We start from the raw sequence: 24658 nt of genomic DNA, 5'->3' as shown, positions 1-24658 counted from the left end.
CCCTGTTTAATTACAGCGGTGGTAATCTGTACAAAAAACAGCAACTGTATGTACAATAGATATGGCTTATATACAAAGCAATCCGTTTATGGATGTGGCTGCGGTTGACAAAGGCATTTCTGGATGAACTCACTCAATGGGAGCAAAAATTTGCTTAGCGCCCGCCCTGTCCACAGGCAATGTCCCATTCCTTCTATTTTAAGTATCGGACAACCCAGAGAGACTTCCCCTGACTGTGGAGGTTCCATCCCTAGCTAATTGACACATCTGCCCTCCATAAAAAAGACCAGAAGAGCCCTGTGGGATAGCTCAGTCAGTAGAGAAGGAGACTCTCAATCACAGGGTTGTGGATTCGAGTCCCGCATTGAGTAAGATTCCCGTGTCACAGATCTCCCAATTCTACGATTCTGTGGTGCTCGGCAGCCTAAGGCTCTAGTCATCGCCACAACCTCTGGCAATTAAAAAAAGGTAAAGGGACCCCTGACCATTAGGTCCAGTCGTGGCTGACTCTGGGGTTGCGGCGCTCATCTCGCTTTACTGGCTGAGGGAGCCGGCGTACAGCTTCCAGGTCGTGGCCAGCAGGACTAAGCCGCTTCTGGCGAACCAGAGCAGCGCGCGGAAACGCCGTTTACATTTCCGACAGAGCGGTACCTATTTATCTACTTGCACTTGGACGTGCTTTTGAACTGCTAGGTTGGCAGGAGCAGGGACCGAGCAACGGGAGCTGTCGCGGGGATTCGAACCGCCGACCTTCGGATCGGCAAGTCCTAGGCTCTGTGGTTTAACCCACAGCGCCACCCGCGTCCCTGAGAATTAAAAGTCCACAAAGAAATACCTGATTTGGTTTGTGCTTGGGGTCTGTTGGCCAGCCAGCAAACCCAGCTATTGATGTCTTGAGTCCAAGATTTGGGAAAGAGGGAGAAATGGCGGCGATGTTGGGCCCACACCTCTAGGGATAGTTTCTCTCCTGTCTCTTTTCTGCAGTGTTCAAAACTCTGGAGCATCTGTTCGCCTCCTGCCCGCTGCCCCAACCCTAAAAAAGGCCAGCTCAAAACTCACTAAATTTCAAGCGCGGTCAGAAGCAACCTGTGCTTAGGGTCGCGGCCTCAAAAAATGTCAAGGAGGGACCAGCGTTTGACTGGACAGCTAGACTCGGATGACCTCCTAAACCCCTTAGGATTCCGGCGTATGGTTTCAGTCTTGGCAGAAGTTGTTCCTGTCGATTGGTGCATAGCTGTCAACTGTCCCTTATTTGGCGGGAAAGTCCTTTATCCCAGCGCCATGTCCCACTGCTGTCCCTTATTGAAGATGTCCCTTCAATTTCCCGGGTTTCAAAGGAAGCAGCTCCTCTCCCTCCCTCCCTGCCGGCCAGGGAGGAGGGAGGCTCCAACTGTGTTGCTTGGCTGCGTTGCTCACCCAATAAGGAGTCTAAGAACGACTGGGGGGGTGGAGCTTGCATGCCTTGTGCCGATCCAATCGGCCGTGTTGCCTGGGGACTCGCCTTTGCTCAGCGCTTCCCAGCGGAGAGGTGAAGGTGGTTTTCCTTGCTGCATCCCCTTTGCCGGGTTGCTGCGCTGTGGGAACCACCGCTTGAGGCTTCGTTTGGCTGCTGGCTGGGCTCTCTGCCTTTGGCTCGGAGGGGCTCAGAAGTTGAACCTACCTGTGTTTTGAAAATCCCTTATTTTGGCTGCTGATCCCTTATTTTCGAGGCTGCTGGTCCCTTATTTTCAAATCTGTAAGTTGACAGCTATGGATTGGTGGGTGGGGAAAGTCGACCACCCTCTGCCGGGGTGGTAGGGTGCCTCTGCTGGACTTGCCTCTTCTCTGTGACCCCAGGAAGCGCGGAAAGAAACCTCTCGAGTCGTCCTGCGGGTCCCCTATAGTAGCAGCAGCTGGCAGGAGAGGCGCCCCAGAAAAATTCAGGGGGAAAACACGGTAACTGCTGCAGAGAGAACAGCGCCGGAACAGGCGGGTGTCGGCAGAGCCGCCGGATCCTAGCCGCGCCTCCGCCACAAGCGACGGGCCACATAACCGGTAATGACAACCCCCAACAGGGAGCCGGTGCTTCCGATGGCGACGGCGGTTTCTGTGCTGAAAGTAGCTGGAGAGACACACAGAAAGGGAGACAGCGTGAGCGGTGGAATTCAGCGGTTCCCGTAGCCGCAAGAAGCCTGGCGCAATCTATGGCGAATCTGGTGCCGAGGCAGTAACTCCCCCCAACACCCCCCTCCGCTTTAGAAATACAGTGGCACCTCGGGTTAAGTACTTAATTCATTCCGGAGGTCCGTTCTTAACCTGAAACTGTTCTTAACCTGAAGCACCACTTTAGCTAATGGGGCTTCCTGCTGCTGCCGCACGGCCGGAGCACGATTTCTGTTCTTATCCTGAAGCAAAGTTCTTAATTTGAAGCACTATTTCTGGGTTAGTGGAGTCTGCAACCTGAAGCATATGTAACCTGAAGCGTATGTAACCCTAGGTACCACTGTAGCAATCTATGCCAGAAAGTCTGCCACGCATCTTCCATAAGGGATGATCTAACTCAGGGGTAGGCAAGCTAAGGTCTGTGGGCAGGATGCGGCCCAATCGCTTTCTCAGTCCGGCCCGCGGACGGTCCAGGAATCAGCGTGTTTTTACATGAGTAGAATGTGTCCTTTTATTTAAAATGCATCTCTGGGTTATTTGTGGGGCATAGGAATTTGTTCACCCCCCCAAAAAAAAATATAGTCCGGCCCCCCACAAGGTCTGAGGGACAGTGGACCAGCCCCCTGCTGAAAAAGTTTGCTGATCCCTGCTCTGGAACATAGGAAGTCACCTTATACCAAGTCAAAACATTGGTCCAGCTAGCTGGGACTGGGTTATTTGTGGGGCCTGCCTGGTGTTTTTACATGACTCAGCCAGTGGAATAAAAAGCAGTTCTGGTACAGAGACCCTAAAGCAGAGACATCACCTTGCCGACAAAGGTCCGTATAGCTAAAGCTATGGTTTTCCTAGTAGTGACGTATGGAAGTGAGAGCTGGACCATAAAGAAGGCTGATCGCTGAAGAATGGATGCTTTTGAATGATGGTGCTGGAGGAGACTCTTGAGAGTCCCATGGACTGCAGAGATCAAACCTCTCCATTCTGAAGGAAACCAGCCCTGAGTGCTCACTGGAAGGACAGATCCTGAAGCTGAGGCTCCAAGACTTTGGCCACCTCATGAGAAGAGAAGACCCTGATGTTGGGAAAGATGGAGGGCACAAGGAGAAGGGGACGACAGAGGACGAGGTGGTGGGATAGTGTTCTTGAAGCTGCTAACATGAGTTTGACCAAAGTGCGGGAGGCAGTGGAAGACAGGAGTGCCTGGTGTGCTCTGGTCCAGGGGGTCACGAAGAGCTGGACACAATTAAACAACAACACAGAGACCCTAGGGATTCAAAAGGCCAAGAAGGGAGGACCCCCTAGGCGACGATGGGCGGTTGGCCCGCAATGGGCAGCAGGGCTTTTGCAGAGGCCAGAATGAAACGACAAGGGGCCCCTGTGTACTCACCATTAGGCACGATGGAGATGGTCAAGCTGGCCATGCGAGGCTGGCTGGCTATCGCAACACACCGGTAGACTCCTTGATGCTCCAGGGAGATGCTCTCCACAACCAGGGTGGACCGGCCCTCAGCTTCTTCCTGGCGGTACCGGGACTTAGCCACAGGCGTCTCCACCCACCGGACCTGGACGTCTTTGCCGCAGTCGGCCGTGAGGCACGTGATCCGCAGGGTGCCCCCCGTGCTGCCTTGGGTGGGGTCAGGGGTGATGACTGCGCGACAGGGGTCTCTGGAGGGGTCCGTGGTGGCGGAGGAGCTGCGTGGCTTTTCGGCGGCACGAGTGGCGAGGCTGCTGGCCGTGGCGGGGACGGGCGTGGTGGTAGGTGGCTCATGTGTCAAGCGAGGGGGTTGCGAAGTCGCTGGGGTCTCCGTCGATGTCAAGACAGGGACTTGCATGGTGTTGGCCCCGGCCCCAGAATTCTGAGAGCTCGTCTGCACTGCCGCAACAGGATTCCTCGTCGGAGAAGGGCTACTCGTTTCCGGAAGGGGTTCTGGGGTTGGAGAAGCGGTCGACGGCTCGGTGGAGAGAAGGGGAAGGCCCCGGGTGGTCGCTGGCGGCTCAGTGATGGCCGACTCCTGAGTAGCCACGCGGCTCATTCTTTCCGCCACGAGAGCAAAAGTGGCCTCCTCTGTAGCACTGGGCACCTGTGTGGCTGTGAACCAAAAGTTTTTGCATCTTTTAAAAAAAGGCATTCACAATATTTTCACCGGCGGATTAATCAACTAGAGTTTAGTTGATTAATCTGGGCCAGTTCTTTTTTATCAGCAAGGGCTGAGCGTTGATGCCATATTTTTAATGTAACGCCCAACACAGTGCCCTCCAATGCTTTGAGCCACGGCTCCCGCCAGTCCTGACCAAAGGTGAGGGATGATGGGATTTGTAGTCCAAAGCATCTGGATTTGAAAAAGCCAATTTATGCATTTGAATCTCTAAATGATCCAAAGCTGATGGGAGCCTTCTGCGAGTTAAGCTAGCATCCTGTTTGGGAGGGTGGGATGTTTTCCCTCTGCTGGAAGATTCAGGACAGATTAAAAAAAAAAAGCCTCTCCCCAGCATGTAATTGAGCTGTGGAACTACCTGCTACAGGAGGCAGCGACAGCCATCAACTGCGGAGAGCTTTAATAATAATAATGATTTATTATTTATACCCTACCCATCAGGCTGGGTTTCCCCAGCCACTCTGGGCGGCTCCCAACAGAATGTTAAAAACACAAACATCAAACATTAAAAACTTCCCTAAACAGGGCTGCCTTCAGATGTAATCTAAAAGTCAGATAGTTGTTTGTTTCCTTGACATCTGATGGAAGGGTGTTCCACGGGGCGGGTGCCACTACCGAGAATGCCCTCTGCCTGGTTCCCTGTAACCTCACATCTTGCAGGGAGGGAACTGCCAGAAGGCCCTTGGGAGATGGACCCTGGTGTCCGGAGTGGACAATGGGGGTGGAGACGCTCCTTCAGGTATACTGGGCCTTTGAGGCCATTTAGGGCTTTCAAGGTCAGCCCCAACACTTTGAGTTGTGCCTGGAAACATACTGGGAGCCAATGGAGGTCTTTCAGGACCAGTGTTATGTGGTTTCGGCGGCTGCTCCCAGTCCCCAGTCTAGCTGCTGCATTCTGGATTAGTTGTAGTTTCCTTCAAAGTTATCCCCACAGAGAGCACATGGCAGTAGTTCAAGTGGGAGATAACCAGAGCATGCACCACTCTGGCGAGACAATCTGCGGGCAGGGAGGGTTTCATCCTGGGTACCAGATAGAGCTGATAAACAGCTGCCCTGAACACAGAATTGACCTGCGACTCCATGGACATCTGTGAGTCCAAAATGACTCCCAGGCTGTGCACCTGGTCCTTCAGGGGCACAGTTGCCCCATTCAGTACCAGGGAGTCCTCCACACCTGCCTGCCTCCTGCCCCCCAAAAACAGTACTTCTGTCTTGTCAGGATTCAACCTCAATCTGATGGGACAAATTCAGGGAAGATAAAGCAATCAGGGACGCAGGTGGCGCTGTGGGTTAAACCACAGAGCCTAGGACTTGCCGATCAGAAGGTCGGCAGTTCGAATCCCTGCGATGGAGTGAGCTCCCATTGCTCGGTCCCTGCTCCTGCCAACCTAGCAGTTCGAAAGCACATCAAAGTGCAAGTAGATCAATAGGTACCGCTCTGGCGGGAAGGTAAACAGTGTTTCCGTGCGCTGCTCTGGTTCGCCAGAAGTGGCTTAGTCCTGCTGGCCACATGACCTGGAAGCTGTACGCCGGCTCCCTCGGCCAATAAAGCGAGATGAGCGCCGCAACCCCAGAGTCGGCCACGACTGGACCTAATGGTCAGGGGTCCCTTTCCCTTTACCTTAAAGCAATCAGGGGCTTAGTAGGCGTGAAGGCAGGGAGGGGAGCATTGCTCTTAGGCTTGGGTCTCCTCCATGTTGGTTTCACACATGGTCAAAGCTTACTTTGGGGGTTTACGACGGCCACCCTGGATTGGCGGAAGGTGTCCGTCTCGACCTCCAGAGTAGCTTCGCACTTGTAGGTTGCTTCCTCTGCGGCTGCCGGGAGCTCAAGGACGGAGCTATAAAACATCAGCTGCTGCTCAAAATCCTCCATGTCGTCTTCCACCTTCGTAGCCTCCAGCCTCTCCTCTCCCCGGAACCAGGTCAGCGTCAGGGAGCCTGGAGGGTACACCTTGCTCAAGGAGCACACGAGACGAGCAGGCTGCCCCGTCCTCATAATCTTCGGCTCAGAGTCCAGTTGTAAGGCATCGGGGAAAGCTGGAAAACAGCCCGTGGGGCGTTAATAATAATAATAATAATAATAATAATAATAATAATAAACTAAATTTAATAATTACTTAGTTAAATATGTCAAGCTAAATCAATCGGAAACAGCTTGCAGATACTTAATTGGCGTAGGATTTTATATAAGTTAAGTGATGGATTTATATGTTTAACTTCAAAATGGAAAGATCTAAGGATGTTAATGTTCAAGTTAAATTTTGCAAGAACCGTTAAAAGGATTTGCATTGAAATTCAACCAAGGGGAAGCGAGGAAGTCGCTTAGCAATGTTAATTAGTGTAATTGTTAATAAGGTTATGATTTATGTTTGTTTTATGTGTTTGTTTATAATTTTGTGAAAATCAATAAATTTTTAAAATAATCATAATCATAATTTATTTATACCCGACCCATCTGGCTGGGTTTCCCAGGCTTACAGGCAGAATTGGAAACCAGAAAGGCGACCTCTTTAATAAAGAATGGGGAAAGTTTATAATTTAGTTGAAAAGCTATTGTAAAGAGTTACATACATTGGTAGGATTGACAGAAAACTTGTAGTAAAAATTTGAACTACGGGTGGACAAATGATTTATAAAAATAGAGTTATGAAAGGGATGTAGAGGGGGAAATCACTACATTAAGATGCCGCACTGGTTGGAGGGGATGCTAAGCAGCACGTCGGGGCTGCTGTCGTCCTGGCGCGAGGAGTTCCATCGGCCCTTCCCTGCCCGAGAGGGAGGGAGGGAGGGAGAGAGACTCTCGCCCACGCTGCCCGGGAGCCCGGCATGAGGCGGTTGTGGCACCGCGGCAGCCGCTGAAGCACTGCCCTTCTGCATCCGTCCTCATCCCCTCCCCTTCCTCCTCCCTCAGGCCGCCTCCTCAGCCTCCGCTGCCGCCTCCGGCTTCCCCTGGCAGTGTGGCGGAGCGCTCGCAAAAGAGGGGCTGCCTGCCCGCCCACTGCCACCTGTCTCCTCATGACGCGCCCTGAGGGAGAAAAGGGAGAGATGGAGACGCGGCAGCTCGTGCGCATGCTCTCGCGGTGGAGGACCCTGAGCCACTGCTTCCCTCCCGAGCCGGGCGAAGATGAAACCCGGGAAATTTAAGGGACATCATCAATAAGGGACAGCAGCGGGACGCGGCGCTGGGATAAGGGAGTTTCCCGCCAAATAAGGGACAGTTGGCAGCTATGGTTCAGATTCTGATTGACACCTATCAGCCTAATGTCAAAGGACGGGACGGAGATGTCCAGATTCCTAGACCAGCTGCCTTCTGAGCACACTGAGTTTGCACCTCAACTCTGAACACCTTCTGCATGCAAAGCAGGTGTCCTTGACACCACATGAGGCCCATTCCGCAGGCAGCTGCGACCTCAGGGGCAGAGCGGGCACTTGGCATGTAGAAGGTTCCCCCTGGCCACCCCCTTCGCCTCCATCTCTGCACTTACAGTACACCTGCAGATCCACCTTCTTCTGTCCGGAGGTCCCTCTGCACTGTCCTGTGCAGAACTTGGCTCCTTCCATGCTGACGGTGGCTTTGGCGATGGTGAGGATGCTGTGAGTCTTGTTGGAGAAGACTTCTCCCTGCTCAATGTCCAAGCCTTCCCACTGGACCTTGCCGCCGGGGCAGTCTGTGGAGCAGGTCAGCCGGACGGAGCCTCCCAGTTCCACCAGCGCCTTCTGAGGGTGGACTGTCAGGACGGAACTGGGAAGACCTGTTGAATGGCATTTGAAGGATGAGGAGGTTATGATTCACTGGGCTAAAGATTTTGGGTATAATATACAGCTGAGTGATTGGGTGAAATTATGGAAAGAAGGTTTAAAATTTACTGCATGCAATGCCCTAAAAGAAATTGTGATGAAAAGGATTTATAGATGGTATATTACACCTGTCAAGTTAGCGAAAATGTATAAAGTCAGGAATAAATGTTGGAAATGTCAAGAAAAAGAGGGAACATTTTATCACATGTGGTGGGAATGTAAAAAGGTGAAATGCTTCTGGGAGATGATCTATAATGAGATGAAAAAAATGTTGAAATATACATTTATAAAGAAACCAGAAGCATTTTTACTGGGCATTGTTGGGAGTGATATAAATAGAAACAAATATAAGCTCTTTTTATATAACAGCAGCAAGAATATTATTGGCCCAAAAATGGAAGCAAGAAGAATTACCGATGATTGAAGAATGGAGGATGAAGTTAATAGACTATGCAGAACTAGATAAACTAACAGGAAGGATTCAAAACCGGCGGGACCAGAAATTCACGGAAGACTGGAGTAAATTTACGGACTATTTGAAAAGTATTTGTGAAGATCAGACGACGTTTGTAGGTTTGCAAGAAGTTTTGTGAGGAGTAATTAATTAGAAGTGCCTTAGATTTAAAAGGCGTTGCAAGGGCAGTTTCGAAGCCAGTTCTGAACGGGTGACATGCTAACATCTTGTGGCAAGGAGTTCCGTAGACATGCAGCCAACAAATGCACTCAAGGTGGCTCGTAGATAAGGATAAAATGAAACTTTGAAGGCTCAGTGCCATAATGGGCTGCTTTTAAAACGAGGTTGCATTTTCAATTGCATTTTAACCTGTATTTTAAATTAGTTTCCCCCCCCTACTTATTATGTTCCTACTGTAATTTTACTGGTGTTAGCCGCCCTGAGCCCAGCTCTGGCCGGGGAGAGCGGTGTATAAATAAATTTATTATTATTATTATTATTATTATTATTATTATTATTATTATTATTATGGCCCACACATCTAGTGGCAATCGGTTCTGTAAGGCACCCCAAGTTTTTTGTATTTCTTCCCCCCGCCCAAAGCGAATTCTGCATCCTTTCAGCGATACTTTGCCTTTTCAATTTGTCTTTTCACTGCTACCCCAACACTGCTAAGCAAGCTCGTTCCATTAAAAGGCCTGGGAGCCGACTAAATCTGTTCAGTCGTGCAAGAAATCTTCTCCTTTTTAAAAAAATAACAATTGGGGGGAAACAAAACAAAACAATACACTTTTTCCTTTTGCAAACGGCCTTTTGTCGAGACGCTAATGGAAAACGTTGCAGTTTTTTCTGTTGGGATGGTCATGGGGAAAATTGCGTTTTTATTATTGTTTAATGGGAAGGTCGTGGAAGGCGGAGGGAATAGCATTTATTTATTTTTGTCTCTTTTTAAAAAATTGCATTTTTTTCCAAATAATATTTATTATTTTCAGTAGCTAAACATAGTAAAAAAAAAAAGATTAACAATAATAAAAACAAAGAAAAAGAGAAAAAAGATACATGCAGCATATTACCGCTTAATTAATTAAAATTAAGTCCCATCCATCTTCGTAAACATAGTATTTGACTTCCTTGAATCTCTTCCATCTGAATTTCTTACTAATTACCGTATATGTAGCAGTTTCCAATATCAGTGTTTCAAAAGACCATATCGCAGTCCTAATCATATTACATAACTTTCCTTATCGTACATTTTCTTGTTTATAAATTTAATTCCAGTTTAATCCTAGGTAAAAATTGCATTTTGGGAGGGGGGGATGATCCAGCTTACCCCAGCCAAGTCTGACGAAGATGAACAGGAGTCCCAAGTTGATGGTTGCCATGTCCTTTGCAATTCAGTTATATCTCTACCTACAGTTACACGGACTTATTCCAGCAGCAGCAGCCTGTCTCTTTCCAAATTAATTAATGCAGTTCCTTCCTTCCTTCCTCACAGCCACTCTCACCCTGGTGAAGTTTCCAAGTCTGCCCGAAATTCAATGACACCAGGACCTCTTAAATCCAAGGTGGGTGTCTCCGCCCACCGCTGTGTTGAGGAGGGGGTGTTTAAAAAACAATATCCACCCACCCGTCACAGCCTGCCTCTTCCCATAATCCGAGTGATGTTAGAATCCTGGATTTAGCCTTTTTTCCAGAAATACTATCCCTCCTCCTTTTAATCAAAGAATGAAGAAGAGCAATTAACTCTTCAACTTTGCTTATCAGCGGACGAATCCCATTCTGTTTATTGGAGGTGTTCCAATAAACAGTGAAAAAAGCCGTTTCTCACGTGAAAGCCGTCCGGGGGAATCCCACTGGGACCCTGAATGAAGGAGCCTTCCTGCTGGATCTCTGCATGATATGTGGTCACCGAGAAACCGGCCGACTAATGGCGCTGCATCGCTCAGATTCAGAAGTTCGGAATGCTGATTTTCTCCCAAGCTGAACCCACAGCAGGAGTAAATAAAATAAAATAAAGAGTTTATTTGTCGTGTCTCTGTCAGAGTCCATGATCTGGGTGAGCTCCAGAGCAGCGATTTATGCAGGGCAGCCTCCTCTGTTATTGTTGTTGATGATGATGATGTTGTTTAGTTGTTTAGTCGTGTCCACCTCTTCGTGACCCCATGGACCAGAGCACGCCAGGCACTCCTGTCTTCCACTACCTCCCGCAGTTTGGTCAACCTCATGCTGGCAGCTTCAAGAACACTGTCCCACCATCTCGTCCTCTGTCGTCCCCTTCTCCCTGTGCCCTCCATCTTTCCCAACATCAGGGTCTTTTCCAGGGAGTCTTCTCTTCTCATGAGGTGGCTAAAGTCCTGGAGCCTCAGCTTCAGGATCTGTCCTTCCAGTGAGCACTCAGGGCTGATTTCCTTCAGAATGGAGAGGTTTGATCTTCTTGCAGTCCATGGGACTCTCAAGAGTCCTCCAGCACCACAATTCAAAAGCATCCATTCTTCGGCTATCAGCTTTCTTAATGGTCCAGCTCTCACTTCCCTACATCACTACTGGGAAAACCATAGCTTTAACTATACGCACCTTTGTTGGCAAGGTGATGTCTCTACAGTGGTACCTCGCAAGACGAATGCCTCGCAAGACAGAAAACTCGCAAGAAGAAAGAGTTTTCCGTTTTTCGAGGTGCTTCGCCAGACGAATTTCCCTATGGGCTTGCTTCGCAAGAAGAAAGCCCATAGGGAAATCTCCGGGGACCTCTTTTAAAATGCTGGTGGTCGGGAGCAAAGCCTCCGCTGCCGACCCCCAGCATTTTAAAAGCCCCCGGGACAGCGGAGACTTCGCTGCCGCCCGCCAGCATTTTAAAATCGCCCCGGGACAGCGGAGGCTTCGCTGCCGCCCGCCAGCATTTTAAAATCGCCCCGGGACAGCGGAGGCTTCGCTGCCGCCCGCCAGCATTTTAAAATCGCCCCGGGACAGCGGAGAAGTCTCCGCTGTCCCGGGGGCTTTTAAAATGCTGGCGGTCGGGAGGAAAGCCCTCCTGTCCCCGGAGCTTGCGGGGCGGGAGGTGGGGAGAAGGGCTTTTCTTCCCACCGCCAGCCTTCAGAACAGCCTTCTGAAGGCTGGCGGTGGGAAGAAAAGCCCTTGCCCCCCCCCAGCCTTCAGAAGAGGTCGGGGGACAGACTGTCCCCGGACCTGGTCTGAAGGCGGTTTCCATAGGAACGCATTGATTGATTTTCAATGCATTCCTATGGGAAACCGTGCTTCGCAAGACGAAAAACTCGCAAGAAGAAAAAACTCGCGGAACGAATTAATTTCGTCTTGCGAGGTACCACTGTACTTTTTAAGGTGCTGTCTAGGTTTGTCATTGCTGTTGGATTGCTTGCTGGACCTCAAAGGCTGAAGTAGGCGAACTTAATAAGGTAGTATTGTCCTTTGATAATGTGGGCAGTTAATTTTTACGGAGAGCTATACAATGTAGAGGAATGCGGGTGGCGCTGTGGGTTAAACCACAGAGCCTAGGACTTGCCGATCAGAAGGTCGGTGGTTCGAATCCCCGTGACGGGGTGAGCTCCCGTTGCTCAGTCCCTGCTCCTGCCAACCTAGCAGTTCGAAAGCACGTCAAAGCGCAAGTAGATAAATAGGTACCGCTCTGGCGGGAAGGTAAACGGTGTTTCCGTGCGCTGCTCTGGTTCGCCAGAAGCGGCTTAGTCCTGCTGGCCACATGACCCGGAAGCTGTACGCCGGCTCCCTTGGCCAATAAAGCGAGATGAGCGCCGCAACCCCAGAGTCGGCCACAACTGGACCTAATGGTCAGGGGTCCCTTTACCTTTTATTATAGAAAGAAGACTGAAAAAATATATAGAATACCTGGAGAAAAATAAACTGCCTTAAGGGAGTTTGCTAAGCGGCTTTCCCCTGTTCTGTGCCAAACAAAGTTCGTACCACCTTGTTCCAGAATGCGCAAGAATTCAGCTCTCAGAGCTTTCCAAAGTAAACCAAAAACAACCAGCAAAAAAAGTAAAGCACAAAAATTCTACGCGCTCTGAAAAGCAGGCAGAGGGATCTGCAGTGAGCGTGGAGCCAAGCAAAGGTTTGCAGGTGAGAAGTCTTACCAGACCTCCCACTTCCCCACTTGGATGGATGGCGGCTAACAGATTGAGGTTGAATCCTGACAAGACAGAAGTACTGTTTTGGGGGGACAGGGGGCGGGCAGGTGTGGAGGATTCCCTGGTCCTGAATGGGGTAACTGTGCCCCTGAAGGACCAGATGCGCAGCCTGGGAGTCATTCTGGACTCACAGATGTCCATGGAGGCACAGGTCAATTCTGTGTCCAGGACAGCTCCATCTGGTACGCAGGATGAGACCCTCCCTGCCCACAGACTGTTTGGCCAGAGGGGTGCATGCTCTGGTTATCTCCCGCTTGGACTACTGCAATGCGCTCTCTGTGGGGCTGCCTTTGAAGGTGACTCGAAAACTACAACTAATTCAGAATGCGGCAGCTAGACTGGTGATTGGGAGCGGCCGCTGAGACCATATAACACCGGTCTTGAAAGACCTACATTGGCTCCCAGTACGTTTCCGAGCACAATTCAAAGTGTTGGTGCTGACCTTTAAAGCCCTAAACAGCCTCGGTCCAGTATACCTGAAGGAGCGTCTCCACCCCCATCATTCTGCCCGGACGCTGAGGTCCAGCGCCGAGGGCCTTCTGGCAGTTCCCTCATTGCGAGAAGCAAAGCTACAGGGAACCAGGCAGAGGGCCTTCTCGGTGGTGGCACCCGCCCTGTGGAACGCCCTTCCAGCAGATGTCAAAGCGATGAACAACTACCTGACATTCAGAAGACATCTTAAGGCAGCCCTGTTCAGGGAAGTTTTTAACGTGTGATATTTTACTGTATTTTTGGTTTCTATGGAAGCCGCCCAGAGTGGCTGGGGAGGCCCAGCCAGATGGGCGGGGTATAAATAATAAATTATTATTATTATTATTATTATTATTACTTCTGACGTGATTTTCTAGCTAGCGCACAAGATACCTGCCCCCTACAGCCAACCCCAGATGCTGGTCCTGGAAGCTGCCCAGAGTGGCCGGGGCAACTCAATAAGATGTATAAAGAGCAAAATTGTTGTTATGGATGGAATGGGACATCCCTATTTTCATCTGAGAAGTGTTGGAGGGTACAAATACAGTGGTACCTCGGGTTACATACGCTTGAGGTTACATACGCTTCAGGTTACAGACTCCGCTAACTCAGAAATATTACCTCGAGTTAAGAACTTTGCTTCAGGATGAGAACAGAAATTGTGCTCCGGCAGCACGGCGGCAGCAGGAGGCCCCATTAGCTAAAGTAGTTCTTCAGGTTAAGAACAGTTTCAGGTTAAGTACGGACCTCCAGAATGAATTAAGTACTTAACCCGAGGTACCACTGTATCAGAAACAAACAAAACGACGACAATGCCGCCATGGGTCTGGCGGTAATCGTTTTGAGCGTGGAAGACTCTTTTTTTCCCTTTTGCAATATTTGCACCCCTCCTAGTCCTGTTCCTCATTCCACCCCCAACACAACACTTCTTGTTGCTGAGTCGTTTTGTCGTGTCCGCCTCTTCGTGACCCCTGGACCAGAGCACGCCAAGCCCTCCTGTCTTCCACTGCCTCCCGCAGCTTGGTCAAACTCATGTTCGTAGCTTCAAGAACACTGTCCCACCATCTCGTCCTCTGTTGTCCCCTTCTCCTTGTGCCCTCCATCTTTCCCAACATCAGGGTCTTTTCCAGGGAGTCTTCTCTTCTCCTGAGGGGGCCAAAGTCTTGGAGTCTCAGCTTCAGGATCTGTCCTTCCAGTGAGCACTCAGGGCTGATTTCCTTCCGAAGGGAGAGGTTTGATCTTCTCTCAGTCCATGGGACTCTCAAGAGTCTCCTCCAGCACCAGAATTCAAAAGCATCCATTCTTTGGCGATCAGCCTTTTTCATGGTCCAGCTCTCACTTCCATACATCACCAATAGTCAGCATGGATTTCTGAAAAATAAGTCATGTCAGACTAACCTGATCTCATTTTTTGACAGAATTACAAGCCTGGTAGATGAAGGGAACGCAGTGGATGTAGCCTACCTTGATTTCAGCAAGGCATTTGACAAGGTGCCCCATGATATTCTTGTAAAGAAGCTGGTAAAATGCGGTCTTGACTATGCTACCACTCAGTGGATTTGTAACTGGCTGACTGACCGAACCCAAAGGGTGCTCATCAATGGTTCCTCTTCATCCTGGAGAAGAGTGACTAGTGGGGTGCCACAGGGTTCTGTCTTGGGCCCGGTCTTATTCAACATCTTTATCAACGACTTGGATGATGGACTCAAGGGCATCCTGATCAAATTTGCAGATGACACCAAACTGGGAGGGGTGGCTAACACCCCAGAGGACAGGATCACACTTCAAAACGACCTTGACCGATTAGAGAACTGGGCCAAAACAAACAAGATGAATTTTAACAGGGAGAAATGTAAAGTATTGCACTTGGGCAAAAAAAATGAGAGACACAAATACAAGATGGGTGACACCTGGCTTGAGAGCACTACATGTGAAAAGGATCTAGGAGTCTTGGTTGACCACAAACTTGACATGAGCCAACAGTGTGACGCGGCAGCTAAAAAAGCCAATGCAATTCTGGGCTGCATCAATAGGTGTATAGCATCTAGATCAAGGGAAGTAATAGTGCCACTGTATTCTGCTCTGGTCAGACCTCACCTGGAGTACTGTGTCCAGTTCTGGGCACCACAGTTCAAGAAGGACACTGAGAAACTGGAACGTGTCCAGAGGAGGGCAACCAAAATGGTCAAAGGCCTGGAAACGATGCCTTATGAGGAACGGCTAAGGGAGCTGGGCATGTTTAGCCTGGAGAAGAGGAGGTTAAGGGGTGATATGATAGCCATGTTCAAATATATAAAAGGATGTCACATAGAGGAGGGAGAAAGGTTGTTTTCTGCTGCTCCAGAGAAGCGGACACGGAGCAATGGATCCAAACTACAAGAAAGAAGATTCCACCTAAACATTAGGAAGAACTTCCTGACAGTAAGAGCTGTTCGACAGTGGAATTTGCTGCCAAGGAGTGTGGTGGAGTCTCCTTCTTTGGAGGTCTTTAAGCAGAGGCTTGACAACCATATGTCAGGAGTGCTCTGATGCTGTTTCCTGCTTGGCAGGGGGTTGGACTCGATGGCCCTTGTGCTCTCTTCCAACTCTATGATTCTATGATTCTATGATTCTATGATTCTATACATCACTACTGGGAAAACCATAGCTTTAGCTATATGGACCTGTGTCGGCAAGGTAATGTATGTGGTGTACATTAACAGGAGTAGGGCGGGGGGAGAGGTGTCCAATGACATTCGCATGGGGAAGGGGGAAAGTTTCACAGATGCAGAAATCCTTTGGCCTAACGCTACCCTCTGGCCTTTGGTGGAACGGACACTTGCGTGGTAGGAAAACCCTCCTCAATGTCACATATTGAAATCGCGTTTCCAACGAAATTCGTAAGCTTCCTTCTCGTTTCCACTGAAAAACCGTGGAATCAGAGGAGGCCTTGCCAGTTTCTAATCTCTGTGTTTTCACTCCAAAAGATTTGTCAGATTTATGAAAAGGTCAGCTCGTAGACAAACAGAAACCCGGCCAGCTATGTTTGATGCTGGCCTCACCCTTTTCCTTCCAAGGTTTGCTGTTTCAAAGGAGTCCAAGGCGGCGGGGACTGTGAAGGAAACTGGGGCAGCCCCATGGAGGAGCAGCATTGCTGCCTCCGCAGACCAATGTCCAAAAAATTACACCCATAGAAACAACAATTTATTACCGTATTTTTCGACGCACCTGGCCATAAGACGCACCTAGTTTTTAGAGAAGGAAAACAAGAAAACAAATATTCTGCACGAAACAGTGGATGTATGATTTTTGTGGTTCATGCTGTGGCCACAGACGTGATTTGATGGTGAGTTTGGGGTAGCCCAATGCAAAAATCCTGAGGATCCATGTGGATCTGTGCTTTGTAACCACGTTTTTGCGCCATTGCGGCCCCACGCAACAGTGGGTGCGTGGGTTTTTTGGTGCAGACTGTAGCCATGGACATGCTATGTGATCTGATGGTGAATTTGGGGTGACCCAATGCAAAATTCCTGAGGATCCATGGGCTTTTACCTCCCCCTCCCAGGCAGCCTCCTTTATCGCTAGCGTCCCTTATCTCCCTCCCGATCGCTTGCCGATCAGCTGCTTCCTTTCAACACCCCCTTCCCTCTTGTTTGCCTTAGTGCCTTTTCCTTAGCTGGAGCAGTTTTTTGCTCCTCCTTTTCTTCTAATTTCTCTCCTCATTGCTTTAGTCTTCCTGTCTCCTCTCCTTGCAAGTTCGCTGTCTTTACCTCCCCCCCTCCCAGGCAGCCTCCTTTATCGCGTCCCTTATCTCCCTCCCGATTGCTTACCAATCAGCGGCTTTGTTTCAACACCCCCTTCCCACTTTCAAAAAAAAAAAAAAAAAAGCATGATCTGCTTTAGGCCCCTGGGCAATTCGGCTCCAGGGACCACGTATTCGCTCCATAAGACGCACAGACATTTCCCCTTACTTTTCAGGAGGGAGGGAAAAAGTGTGTCTTATGGATCGAAAAATACGGTATTTATACCCCGCCCGTCTGGCTGGGTTTCCCCAGCCACTCTGGGCGGCTTTCAACAAAAGATTAAAAATTCTATTGGTGGTTTCATTCTTCTAAACCACTTTGAGGTTTTCTTTCTTGCCATCAAGCAGTGTGCATATTACAAAAATAAGTAAATAGATAATAAAGCATGCAATGTTAGTCCTACTCAGAGTTCGTTGTTGGCACCTGTCTGTCTCGAGAGGGCCTACTCGGTGGTGGCTCCTCCCAGGCGACAATAAACAACTTTCTAGAAGACATCTGAAGGCAGCCCTGTTTAAGGAAGTTTGTAATGTTTGATGTTTTACTGTGTTTTTAATGTTCTGTTGGGAGCCGCCCAGAGTGGTTGGGGAGACCTGGCCAAATGGGCGGGATATAGGTAATAAATTATTATTATTATTATTATTATTATTATTATTATTATTATTATTATTACTATTATTACTATTACTACTACTACTGGGATGTGGGTGGCGCTGTGGGTTAACCCACAGAGCCTAGGACTTGCCGATCAGAAGGTCGGCGGTTTGAATCCCCGCGATGGGGTGAGCTCCCGTTGCTCTGTCCCAGCTCCTGCCCACCTAGCAGTTCGAAAGCACGTCAAAGAACCAGTAGATAAATAGGTACTGCTCCGGCAGGAAGGTAAACGGCGTTTCCGTGCGCTGCTCTGGTTCGCCAGAAGCGGCTTAGTCCTGCTGGCCACATGACCCGGAAGCTGTACTCCGACTCCCTCGGCCAATAAAGCGAGATGAGCGCCGCAACCCCAGAGTCAGCCACGACTGGACCTAATGGTCAGGGGTCCCTTTACCTTTACCTTACTACTACTACTATTAAAATAATGTGCAAAATTGCTTCATATTAGGGTAGTAAGTTGCTGTAATAATAATAATAATAATAATAATAATAATAATAATAATAATAATAATAATAATAATCAGGACAATGTAAAACTGGGTGCAAAAGCAAGGCAGGAACAGGCAGACCGGCTTTTGCACAACATTTCCTTTTTTTAAAAAGTTGCCAATGGGTGTGGAGCGAATTAGGAAACAGAACATTAAAAGCTGCCCCTGCGACCTTCTGCATGCAAAAGAGATGCTATAGCACTTAGTGAAGAAAGCCTAAAGTTCACGAAAGACGAGAAATTGGGAAATGGCATAAGAAGATCAGAGGAGGTAAGGTCGACGGCGCTCATTAATGCAGTTATATTTCCGCAAGATACCTCGCCTTGGCTGCAGGAATACTGCCTCTTGTTTATGGGAAAGTGGGTCTTCCTGGGAAAGGAGTTCCTTCCCGGCTTTAGCTTGGCCGCGGCCAGCCTTGGAACTACTTCTAAGTAGAACTGTCCTCCCAAAAGAAATAAAATAAAATAAAACTTCTGCCAAGGACAAGGGAAGCTGTGGCTCTGCAAAGGCTGCACCCCAATTCTCCACAGTTCCCCCAGTATGGTCAATGTTTTAGGCAAGGATGGCTAGCAATTTCTGGAGGGCCTAAAGTTCAGCATCTTTGGGGAAAAAACTCCCTGGTCCTGAATGGGGTGACTGTGCCCCTGAAGGACCAGGGGCGCAGCCTGGGAGTCATTTTGGACTCACAGCTGTCCATGGAGGCGCAGGTCAATTCTGTGTCCAGGGCAGCTCCATCTGGTACGCAGAATGAGACCCTACCTGCCTGCGGACTGCCTCACCAGAGTGATGCATGCTCTGGTTATTTCCCGCTTGGACTACTGCAATGCGCTCTACGTGGGGCTACCTTTGAAGGTGACCCGGAAGCTGCAATTAATCCAGAATGCGGCAGTTAGACTGGGGACTGGGAGTGGCCGCCGGGACCACATAACACTGGTCCTGAGAGATCTGCATTGGCTCCCAGTACGTTTCCGAGCACAATTCAAAGTGTTGGTGCTGACCTTGAAAGCCCTAAACGGCCTCAGCCCAGTATAGCTGAAGGAGTGTCTCCACCCCCATCGTTCAGCCCAGACACTGAGGTCCAGCACCGAGGGCCTTCTGGCGGTTCCCTCATTGCGAGAAGTGAGGTTACAGGGAACGAGGCAGAGGGCTTTCTCGGTAGTGGCGCCCACCCTGTGGAATGCCCTCCCTTCAGATGTGAAGGAAATAAGCAGTTATCTTCTCTTTAAAAGACATCTGAAGGCAGCCCTGTTTAGGGAAGTTTTTAATATTTAATGCTGTATTGTTTTTAACACTTGATTGGAAGCCGCCCAGAGTGGCTGAGGAAACTCAGCCAGATGGGCGGGGTATAAATAATAAATTATTATTATTATTATTATTATTATTATTATTATTATTATTATTATTATTATTATTATTATTATATAAAGAACGTGGTTTCAAAAAGGTGCAGAATGAATGAATCTTTATTTGCATCAGCCATCGGCCATAGCAGCAAAGCAACAACACGATATACAAAGAACAGAAATGAAAAGTCAGTTCTTTAAAACACACTTTAGGGTCCTGAATCAACAGCCGAATAGTGGACCTTATTCTGATTGCCCCAGCTAAAAACCTTGCCACCTTTGCTGTCACTTGCTCATCTTGATCTGCCAAGAGAATGGACACTGTGGCAGTGGTTGGGTGACCTGGGATGGACAGTAAAAGAGGGGTGATAATCTCATTCCTCGTCTTTATAAAGAGGGCAAGCCAGAAGGGCATGCGCCACCGATTCGGGACTGCCATCTCCACAATGGCATTTTTCGTGTGGGATCTGTTGGAACCGTTCCTCAAGTCCAGCCGAGGACAAGACATTCAATCTTGAATATTGATATTGATATTGATACTGTATAAAAATGTGTTGTATTAACTACAGGTTATAACACTTAATTTAAATTTAACACTTAACTTAAAGGGACGTGGGTGGCGCTGTGGGTTAAACCACAGAGCCTAGGGCTTGCCAATCAGAAGGTCGGCGGTTCGAATCCCCGTGACCGGATGAGCTCCCGTTGTTCTGTACCAGCTCCTGCCAACCTAGCAGTTTGAAAGCACATCAAAGTGCAAGTAGATAAATAGGTACCGCTCCATCGGGAAGGTAAATGGCGTTTCCGTGCGCTGCTCTGGTTCGCCAGAAGCGGCTTAGTCATGCTGGCCACATAACTTGGAAGCTGTATGCCGGCTCCCTCAGCCAGTAAAGCGAGATGAGCGCCGCAACCCCAGAGTCGGCCACGACTGGACCTAATTGTCAGGGGTCCCTTTACCTTTACCTATAACACTTAATTTCATGTTAACTTCATATTAATAAAGTTATTTATAATTATTAGTAGTTTGCATCATATATTTACACCTCTTATTTCATGTTACAGCAAGTTTCTAGAGACTAGAGTATCTGTCTTTGTCAATTGTGTTTCTAAAGGAACTTTTGTTATTACCAAATGCCAATGTGGTTGCGTTATTAAGTTTGTTATGAATAAAAAAAAACCTTCTAAGTTAGAGCTTAATAATTATTTCCCTATTAATATCCTTTTCTTAATTGCATTTCACTATTAATATCCTTCTTCTTAATTGCATTTCAGTTCAACAATTACTTTGATAAAGTACATGTTTTGTTATGTGCAAATGGCTTTAGATACCCATTGTTATTGTTGTTGTTTAGTCGTTTAGTCGTGTCCGCATCTTCGTGACCCCCTGGACCAGAGCACGCCAGGCACTCCTGTCTTCCACTGCCTCCCGCAGTTTGGTCAAACTCATGCTGGTAGCTTTGAGAACACTGTCCCACCATCTCGTCCTCCATCGTCCCCTTCTCCTTGTGCCCTCCATCTTTCCCAACATCAGGGTCTTTTCCAGGGAGTCTTCTCTTCTCCTGAGGTGGCCAAAGTATTGGAGCCTCAGCTTCAGGATGTGTCCTTCCAGTGAGCACTCAGGGCTGGTTTCCTTCCGAATGGAGAGGTTTGGTCTTCTTGCAGTCCATGGGACTCTCAAGAGTCTCCTCCAGCACCAGAATTCAAAAGCATCCATTCTTCGACGATCAGCCTTCTTCACGGTCCATAAATTACCATGTAGCATATATTCAACGCACAAAAAAGCCAGCAACAATTTGTTGTTTACAAAGGACAGCTGGACATATAAAGGGCCCCATTCCCTTCAGTAGCTGAGGGCCACATCAAAACCTAAATCTGGCCCTGGCAATGACCAATGAGATCCACATGGAGGCGCATGGATTTAGGCAAGTTTAGAGCACAATGGGAACACTCAAGGCTTTCTGGTATTCCCCTCTTTCCACATTCTTGGAAGCTGCACTTCTGACCCCTTGATTCGAGTGTGTTTTCCTCTCACCTTTGACTCCCGGAGAGAAATTAATCTCCGCTTCCAGGGCCGAGAGAATCCAAGCCACAGAACGACAACAATGAAAATCCGTTCTGCGGTGCTTTGGAAATGCACTAGCAAGCACTCCGCAAAAATCCCCAGCATTGTCTAAGCTTCTAGCGGACATATTTTCGGGTGGGGTGTCCCCACTCTGGAGCAAAGAGCGTCCCCCCCCCTCCTTTGGACGGCCATCCATCGCCAGCAAACCAACCAAACCTTTGGCCTTGCTTTTCTGCACAAAGGCAGGTCCGAAAATTTGCCGATTCCGGAAAGCCCTCTTGGGTGTTTAGCTAAGGCTGCTTGTTTTCCTGTCGTCTTATCCGTCGGGTCATCAGCTAATCAGTTTTTAACTGGTTTAGGAAGCGGGGTTTTAAACAGAGGCGTTCATTTTCTTTTTTTAGAGGTTTGCCATCATGGAATGAGGAGAATGCAGCACCTTAGGAACTGACAAAGAGGTATTCAAAAAGCCACAAGCCCTTGTGCCTCACTGAGACCAAGATTCTAGTTCTCATGGTTCTGGACAAAGGAACTACATTGTACTCAATGAATTTAGGTCAGCTGCAGACTAGGGGAGGGACGCGGGTGGCGCTGTGGGTTGAACCACAGAGCCTAGGACTTGCCGATCAGAAGGTCAGTGGTTCGAATCCCCACAATGACGGGGTGAGCTCCCGTTGCTCGGTCCCTGCTCCTGCCAACCTAGCAGTTTGAAAGCACATCAAAGCGCAAGTAGATAAATAGGTACCACTCCGGCGGGAAGGTAAACGGCATTTCCGTGCGCTGCTCTGGTTCACCAGAAGCGGCTTAGTCCTACTGGCCACATGACCTGGAAACTGTACGCCGGCTCCCTCGGCCCATAAAGCGAGATGAGCACTGCAACCCCAGAGTCGGCTATGACTGGACCTAATTGTCAGGGGTCCCTTTCCCTTTTACAGACTAGGGAACTGGGCCAACATTAACACAGTGAATTTCCACAGGGACAAACGTACGGTTCTGCATACCCTCCAACATTTCTCCAGTGAAAATAGGGACGTCCCATTCCAAAGTGATAATTTTACTGTTTATACCCCGCACATCTTACTGGGTTTCCCCAGCTACTCTGGGCAGCTTCCAACATATATAAAAATACAACAGAACATTAAAAAAATAACTTCCCTATACAGGATTGCCTTCGGACGGCTCAGGGGTCGGATAACTCCATACCCTCCAACATTTCTCCAATGAAAATAAGGACGTCCTAAGGAAAAATGGGACATTCCAGGATCAAATCATAACCTGGGACAGCTTCTCTAAATCAGGGATGTCCCTGAAAATAGAGACATTTGGAGGGTCCGGCTTCTGCACTTAGGCAGGAAGAACCAGATGCACAAATTTAGGATGGGGGACACTTGGCTTGACAGCAGGACATGTGAAAAGGATCCTGGGGACTTAGTAGACCACAAGCTGAACATGAGTTAAGAGCGTGATGCATCAGCAAAAAAGGCTAATGCTATTCCGGGCTGCATCTACAGAAGTCTAGTGTCCAGATCAAGGGAAGGGCTAGTACTGCTCATGGACTGCAAGAAGATCCAACCTCTCCATTCTGAAGGAAATCAGCCCTGAGTGCTCACGGGAAGGACAGATCCTGAAGCTGAGACTTCAATATTTTGGCCACCTCATGAGAAGAGATGACTCCCTGGAAAAGACCCTGATGTTGGGAAAGACAAGGAGAAGGGGACGACAGAGGACAAGATGGTTGGATAGTGTTGTCGAAGCTGCCAGCATGAGTTTGACCAAACTGCGGGAGGCAGTGGAAGACAGGAGTGCCTGGCGTGCTCTGGTCCGGGGGGTCACAAAGAGGTGGACACGACTAAATGACTCAACAACAACAAAATTCTGACTGGGTCAGACCACACCTGGAGTACAGTGGTACCTCGGGTTACAGATGCTTCAGGTTACGGACGCTTCAGGTTACAGACTCTGTTAACCCAGAAATAGTGCTTCAGGTTAAGCACTTTGCTTCAGGATGAGAACAGAAATCATGCGGCGGCAGCAGGAGGCCCCATTAGCTAAAGTGGTGCTTCAGGTTAAGAACAGTTTCAGGTTAGGAATGGACCTCCGGAATGAATTAAGTTCTTAACCCGAGGTACCACTGTACTATTGGGACGCGGGTGGTGCTGTGGGTTAAACCACAGAGCCTAGGACTTGCCGATCAGAAGGTCGGTAGTTTGAATCCCCACAATGACGGGGTGAGCTCCCGTTGCTCGGTCCCTGCTCCTGCCAACCTAGCAGTTCGAAAGCACGTCAAAGTGCAAGTAGATAAATAGGTACTGCTCCGCCGGGAAGGTAAACGGCATTTCCATGCGCTGCTCTTGTTCTCCAGAAGCGGCTTAGTCCTGCTGGCCACATGACCCGGAAGCTGTACGGCGGCTCCCTCGGCCAGTAAAGCGAGATGAGCGCTGCAACCCCAGAGTCATCCGCGACTGGACCTAATGGTCGGGGGTCCCTTTACCTTTACCTTACTACGTAAAGATCAGACCAATCAGAGTTGGTCATGAGGTCATCTTCTCAATCTCCTCACCGCAACCTGTCCTTCAGCGCTAGAGGGATGTTTACATCGAAGGATGTGAGGTGCTGCTGATTCTTCAAAAAAATGTGTGCTTTGCTGCGCCACACTCTTCACAACCCCATGTTTGACAACCATAGGAAAGCGCAGGCATACATTTCCTGTTGTCTCCACAAATCCCGCACTGGGTCCCCTCCACAGTCCTCCTGGCCTTGGCATATCTGCAAACTTTCCAGCCTTGGAATGATTTGCCCTTCACCCTGCCCTCCAAATCCATTGTTTCCCTCAAGTGGATGGCGGTCCCCTTCTTGGGAAATGGATGCCTTCCTTTCCTGTCCAGCCAGGCTCTTATTTCTGGACACTTCGGCGCTTCGGGAGAAAAGTGCTGAGGCCACCAGTTCCCGTTCTTCTCAAACCTGAGGGTGACAGATGTCAGTCTGGAACGTCAAGTGTCCTTTATCCTCCTCAGCCGCTGCTGTGGCCGCCAACCCTGCTTGGCACCTTCTCTCTTTCCTGAGGTCTGCAGTTGGCAAAGGGAAATTTGGAGTGCAAGACCGTGCGACCACACAATATAATAATAATAATAATAATAATAATAATAATAATAATAATAATTTAT

At 48.9% G+C, this 24658-nt stretch overlaps 1 protein-coding gene across 1 annotated transcript; it reads right to left on the bottom strand.

The window, feature by feature from the left end:
- Positions 1 to 735: 735 nt before the first annotated feature.
- Positions 736 to 10106, bottom strand: MADCAM1 (mucosal vascular addressin cell adhesion molecule 1). The gene is made up of 5 exons (XM_053372860.1): positions 9880 to 10106; positions 7783 to 8049; positions 6020 to 6334; positions 3527 to 4228; positions 736 to 2101 (listed from the first exon to the last, which is right to left on the bottom strand). Exons 1-5 carry the CDS (start codon positions 9929 to 9931, stop codon positions 1995 to 1997), a joined length of 1443 nt encoding a protein of 480 aa, XP_053228835.1. The 5' UTR covers positions 9932 to 10106; the 3' UTR covers positions 736 to 1994.
- Positions 10107 to 24658: the final 14552 nt, after the last annotated feature.

Source organism: Podarcis raffonei, chromosome 18 (assembly GCF_027172205.1).
Source record: "Podarcis raffonei isolate rPodRaf1 chromosome 18, rPodRaf1.pri, whole genome shotgun sequence".
NCBI classification, from domain to species: domain Eukaryota; kingdom Metazoa; phylum Chordata; class Lepidosauria; order Squamata; family Lacertidae; genus Podarcis; species Podarcis raffonei.
The sequence above is the reverse complement of the archived record's forward strand: the minus strand, read 5'-3'. Positions and strand labels throughout refer to the sequence as shown.

Bases quoted from the DNA above. Each gene is read 5' to 3' on its own strand.
- MADCAM1 (XM_053372860.1), bottom strand. From the start codon at position 9,931: ATGGCAACCATCAACTTGGGACTCCTGTTCATCTTCGTCAGACTTGGC. The intron at 8,050-9,879 runs GTAAGCTGGATC...GCCATTCAACAG, and splicing joins CTTCGTCAGACTTGGCTGGG to GTCTTCCCAGTTCCGTCCTG. The intron at 2,102-3,526 runs GTGAGTACACAG...GTGTCTCTCCAG, and splicing joins CATCTCCATCGTGCCTAATG to CTACTTTCAGCACAGAAACC.